The sequence below is a fragment of the Manacus vitellinus genome, unplaced genomic scaffold (genome assembly GCF_001715985.3).
Source record: "Manacus vitellinus isolate BGI_N305 unplaced genomic scaffold, ASM171598v3 scaffold_20_pilon, whole genome shotgun sequence".
NCBI classification, from domain to species: Eukaryota; Metazoa; Chordata; class Aves; order Passeriformes; family Pipridae; genus Manacus; species Manacus vitellinus.
Window position 1 is genome coordinate 9,358,302 of NW_021939471.1, and position 6,000 is coordinate 9,364,301.

At 40.7% G+C, this 6,000-nt stretch overlaps 1 protein-coding gene across 3 annotated transcripts in view; it reads left to right on the forward strand.

The window, feature by feature from the left end:
• KLF7 (Kruppel like factor 7) overlaps window positions 1-5,528 on the forward strand; it is a 61,749-nt gene extending 56,221 nt beyond the window's left edge. For 2 of the 3 annotated variants that reach the window (XM_008931091.2, XM_029959537.1), the window contains one exon: window positions 2,893-5,528. In XM_008931091.2, the coding sequence (XP_008929339.2) occupies window positions 2,893-2,944 (52 nt within the window). In that variant the 3' untranslated portion in view covers window positions 2,945-5,528. The remainder of the gene's footprint in view (window positions 1-2,892) is intronic. The other variant, XR_001920527.1, reaches the window with a different exon arrangement.
• The last annotated feature ends 472 nt before the right edge of the window (window positions 5,529-6,000 follow it).

Here is a 6,000-nt window from a genome sequence, read left to right on the forward strand (position 1 = left end):
TGTAGGGACTGTTTTACTGTTGAAAATAATTGTCCACATCCACCAGCCTTACTAAGAGATAGAACTAACCAAATTAGTCAGTGGAAGAACGTGAAAAGTTAGTATTGTACCTTTTATTAGCTATAAACTAGCAATTATGGTACCATTTTATTAGCTATAAAATATTATAGGACTGAAAAATATACTAGATGCTAATATGGTGGTTACTGATGTGAAACAATGTATTGAATCTGTATTTTTAACAGCTCTTGCTGGGGTGTGACTCAGCGTACACTTTCCGGTGTTGCATCTGTAGTAGAGGCAATTGGAGAGGAAAAGCCATGCTGTTTGGGTACTGGTCTTATGACTAGTCCTAGACTGAAGTGCCAGCTGGTGCATGCCTTTTTGGCAGCCACTCAAGCTGTTGTTTTGTTTTGGCAGCCCTTGTAGCCAGAGCACGCTGCTTTCTCAGTTTAGACTGGTGAGAGAGATGATGGTCCAAGGGTGCATTTTGACTGTATGGAGCCTGCTGTGTTGAAAGCCCAAAGTCCATTGTCAGATTCACGTCTGTCTTGCTGAGGTTCATGTAGGACCTTGGAGGAATGCAGCCTCCATCCTCTTTAGGAGTCTTTAGTTTTTGCCATTCTGAAGGTATTAACCCCCTTGTAAGCTGTAAGTAGAGAAGAGCTGACATGAGAAGAGCTATGGTCATTCATAGAAAATGAGTATATGACTTTTCTTGTGAAAGTTGCCTTATTGAAATGTTTCTTTGTCTTAGAAATGCACCTCTTGATCACTCATCTCCGCTTGTAGAAGCAGATAGGTAACATGTGCAGGGGAATACTTCCAGCAGAACAGAAAACACCCCCTAACTATTTGAAATATCTTCATTTTTATAGCTCTCCTCTTTCTCAGGCTTTCTTAGGGTGTTTATCCTCTGGGTATTTGCCTTTAGACTGAGTGTTCTTTTTTTATCTTTCGGTATTGGCTTTTTTTCCTGGGTAGTTCAGTTTGTTTTTTTACCTTCTTCTTCCTGAAAAATACAAAATACTCAGCTACTGGTTTTTTTTAAATAACTCAGTGCCTGACTATGAGCTATCCTGATGCTCACAATAAGCCATTTGGATATTATTCTGTCCATTATTGGTGGGTGTTTTATACTCTAAATCTGCAGGGCAGTGAAAAGACATGTCAGGCAAGTCTGTTCTGGAAGTAGCTTTTCATGGTGCCCTTGGAGCCTACAAAACCAGTTTATTCAAAAACCATAGGCATGAGGGGTTTTATGTGATATTTGTAGTAGATGTTTTTTAAAAAAAATAAGGCAGTGTCTTGTGGCTTAGGGTGGAAAGGAGACAAACCAAGATTTGCAGGGAACTTGGAAAGCTCCTGTTTTTTAGTGCTCAACTTGAATTACCTAGAAGAAGTTTAATTTCTGAAAGTGTCTTGAGTCCTGCCACTGTGACAGACAGGCTCCATTTTTGGGCTGTGGGGTAGACAGCCAGAACCACTGCCTGCTTGTCCCGTGGTTTGCTCTCTCATGCCATACATATCTTAAATGACACTGTGATGGTGGGTGTGAAATGGGTTGGTGCTTTCAATCCCATAGCTAATGGGAACAAAGTCAACAAAGAACTTTTGCTTACTGGCAGTCTTGATAGAGTAAGGCATATATTGAATGACAAGTAAGAAAAGCCTTTGAACTCCTGAGAACTTATTCCCCTGATCACTCTGATGTCTTGGTGCTGTGAAGTGCCTGAATTTGGGCTACTGTTCCTGCTGCTTTGAGTGCCCTGCAGTTTGCCTACTAAAAAAAAGGCAGCTGTTCTAGAATACGAATTCCTGATTAACTCTTTGTGGGGTTGCTCTTTTCCTGGAGTAAGTGTGTTTTACTCTGAGTTTCTTAACTCACTTCACAAGTGGATTAAGTAACTTCAGAAGAAGGCAGTCATAAGCCTTTAGCAAGGGAGTTAATAGAGATGCTTCATTTCAAATTCATGCTTTACCTTATTCTCCATTAACTGCATGTTTAGACCAGCCCCAAAACTCAACTAGCTCTCTAGAGTTGCTGCTCTAGGTCCATCTCATCAGGATCCAACTACATGTTCAGAATGTCAAAACATTATGTTTTCTTATGAGATTATAAAAAATGACTTTGTGGATAAAGAATAGAAGTTGAAAGCTCAAGTCCTGGCTTCTTCTTTTTCTGGGTTTACCACTCTTCTTGTGTGATTTACAATTTCCTTGCCTTCTCTGTCTCTCAATTGTCACTCTTACGAAATAAGCATAATACTTTATCTTCTGTCAACATCCTTCAGGGAGATAGCTTTCATCAGCATCCACATATTAGCACCCAGATTCCCAGTAGAGAGAAAGAGAGAGATAAGTAGCCTGATGGATTGTCAACCTCCAAACTCTGAACCAGCTTTCCTTCCCATTTGTAGTTAGAAATGAGAATTCAGCTTTCAAAACTAGCATCATACTTTGGTGCTTGTTGCAGGTACTGGGCACTTGAGAAAGCTGGAGTTTTTTAAAATGATGTTGCTGAGTACTTGAATAAAACTAATTTGGTTTATTTAATTTTTTATATGCAAACACACACACTAAATACTTGATTTTATAATATAGGTGCATAGATGAGCACTCTTCCCTGATGTTTGACTCGAGGAAAGAAGAGGGAGGGGTAGGAACAGAGAATGGAGAAAAGTAGTCTCTTTAGCTGCCAAAGAGACAAGGTAGTTGGCCCTCTGTGGTCACAGAGGTCAATCACACAGTTTGGTGGCGATCCATGGATAACTCAAGGAATGTCTCTAAACTTGGATATATATTTTCTCTTGTACTTAACAAGGAAGGAGCAGAAACCCTGTTTTCTGAAATCCTATATTTATTTCATTTCCTGATTGCTTTATGTTGCAGGTGTTTTTCCAGGTCGGATCACCTTGCCCTCCACATGAAGAGACACATCTAAATATCAGTCAGCTTGGCATAGATGTCATCTGGGCTAAGTGTTGTGAGATGAAAGTGGAACTCAAGTTACAACGTGCTACCTTACAGGAGAAGAGAACTTGCTCCCGTGTAATCCTCTGTACAGGGGCCACATGCTCACACTGTCTTGCACCCAGTGATACTTCAATACGTACATCGGTTCTTTTATGCCTTGCCCCAGCTGGATGGGAGAAGATGCAGGCGAGGAAATGGTGTAGTGGTGAAGTCAGTGGAAAAGAACAATTGCTTACAGTACTTCATCCCTCTTGGATTTGTTTCCTGTTTTTGCCAACGGAAATCAAAGAAAACACAGGAGGCTTCCCTGCAGTGGACGGCAGTAGGAGGGGCTTATCTAACTTGCTTCTCAGTGCAACTCAGTAGAAGAATATGTTGTCTTGAAGTTGCATATTTGTAGCACTAACTTCCTTTTTAAATAGATGGGGGGAAACCAATGACCTAGAAAACCAAATCCCAGTTTGGTAGCCAAAATGAACCTCTTGGTTTTTTTGTTCTTTGTCTGAGAATTCCTAATGTTCAGTGCATCAGACTTCTCACAGACACTTTGATCTGTCTTGGTTTTGGTTCTTCTTCCTAGAACTGAGCTATTGAGATCCTTTTAAGTCAATACCAGTGGCCTTAATGGCAGTAGACTGTGGAGTGACACTTGTGACACAAATATCCTCTTCTTGGCCTGAGTTTATGTAGACTTCATGGAGGATTATATTTTTGTTGGTTGTTTTTATTTTAATTTTTGTTTTGGCTATTGCACAACATATGCACTAGGGACTCTGGAAGCTGCTGCCATGATGGCTAAGTAGCCAAGGGATAAACCCCTAAAAAACAGCACCTAATATCTCTGTAAGCCTCACCTTATTGCCATAGCTAGGACTTCTTGTTTATTTTTTGAACAAAAAACTTTAAAAGCTTGTTTGGAAGCTTAAACATTTTTTCTCTTTTCTCCACAAACAAGTGATCTTCAGAACTCCTTGTCTTCACCTGGATATCAGTCTGGGACTGGCCACACAGGCATGACTATGGGATTCCTTCCACATCATATGAGCATGTTAGCCACAACCCACGGTGATTTAGTGGTGAATTATGTTGCTTTTTCTTGCTGTTCTACTAACCAATTTAAAACATTAGACTTTTCTTTGTGTAAAGAGCACCTGCAGAATGTTTTAATTTAAAGCTAATGTTTGTTGAGCATCTTATACACACAAAAAAACCCCAAGCCAAAACTCCTGCTCCAGTCTTTGACTGGGAAATCGAGAACCTCTTCCAAGTACAATGGCTTCATTCAGCATTAGCCTTTTAAAGAAATTATCAAAGTCCTCCTTCTCCATTCATCAAGTTGATACTGTAGGCCACTCCTATATGAAAAAGTGTAACCATGTGAACAGTGAAGGAAGGAAGGGATTTTACATACAGCAGTGAGCCTTTTCCAAATGATTGGTCTAAAGTATTACTAACCTAGAGGTCCATTTTGGCCTACTGTGTGAACCATCAAGGAGAAGTGGAGGTCTCATGCTCACCCTTCCGTCCTATTGATAATTTGATTTCGTTGGCTCAAAGTGGATTAAAGTCTTCATTACAAAAGGAAAAAAAAACACAAAAAAATGTATTGCCATAAATTGTATTTGAAACTATTTGACACTGGCCCTGACTCCAAAGACTGCATTTAGGACCATAAAAACGGCCTATGCAAGCAGGCAGGTGGTCATTAAGTTGTATATTTTGTATATTCTGGGACCATCCCTACAAGGTGTCTAGAAATGAATCAAAATAGCACGTGGTCCACAAATGGTTGCTGCTCTTTTATACTGTATTAGCCAACTGCCCTTTGACTGTTTTGACTCATTGACTGTTATATATTTCCCTTAATTTATGTTTTGGGAGGTAAAACTATACTCTAAAGGGAAAAAAGAGCAAACAAGAAACTGAATAGATGTTTAAGAGCTGTCACCAGGATCCTTGGCACTTGAATTCTCAGCATTTTGCAACCTCTGGTTCCAGTGAGAGATTGAGTTTACTCGAAAGATGCTGGTTTTCCTCACAGTTTTCACAAAACACTGTGACTGTCAACTGAACACTTTGGGGACAGGGGGGAAATACGATGTCTGGCCCATATGGCATGAAATATGGACCAAAATCTAACCATCTTTTAGGGACAATGATGTAATATTCATGATAAGAGCTTGAGAGAGAGAGTGAAAGAAAAGAAGGTCAGAAAGAAAGAGAGAGAGAACAAAAATTGAGTTTATTCCAAAGATTTAAAACTAACTATACTCTATATGTGTATATATATATGCTTACATATATATATGTATACATTTAAAAATTGCAGAGCACTGCTTGCTGACAATCTCGTATTTCTCTACTTCTGTATTTGCATACTTTTTATGGCTGTTTCACTCAGCTGTTCCACTGGGACCGAGGGCCCTAGGATCGAATTTGTGATGGAACATACAGATCTGCCAGATCACAGACTCACAAAAAATCCTGAGTTGGAAGGGACCCACAGGGATCGTCAAGTCCAACTCCTGGCCCTGCACAGGACACCCCAAGAATCCCACCATGTGCCTGAGAGTGTTGTCCAAATGCTCCTTGAACTCTGGCAGGCTTGGGGCTGTGACCACTTCCCTGGGGAGCCTGTTCCAGTGCCCAACCACCCTCTGGGGGAAGAACCTTTTCCTAATATCTAGCGTAAATCTCCCCTGACACAGCTCCATGCCATTCCCTCGGATCCTGTCACAGGTCACCAGAGAGCAGAGATTGGTGCTGCCCCCCTGCTGTCCCTCAGGAGGATGTCTGATGGGAACTGAAACCTCAGGTCTGTGAAACTAGAGCATCCAGTCAATGCGTTAAATTGAAAAAAGGGTAAGAGAATCCTAGAATTTCATTACTGTAGTGTCCCAAAGTGTATGCTCTCAAACCCACCACTATGATATTCATTGGCTGTGAACCTGCATAAATGTCCTCCTTTGGCCTGTGGACACACCTGGCTTTAGACACACTATTGGTAGTCTACAAACCTTAATT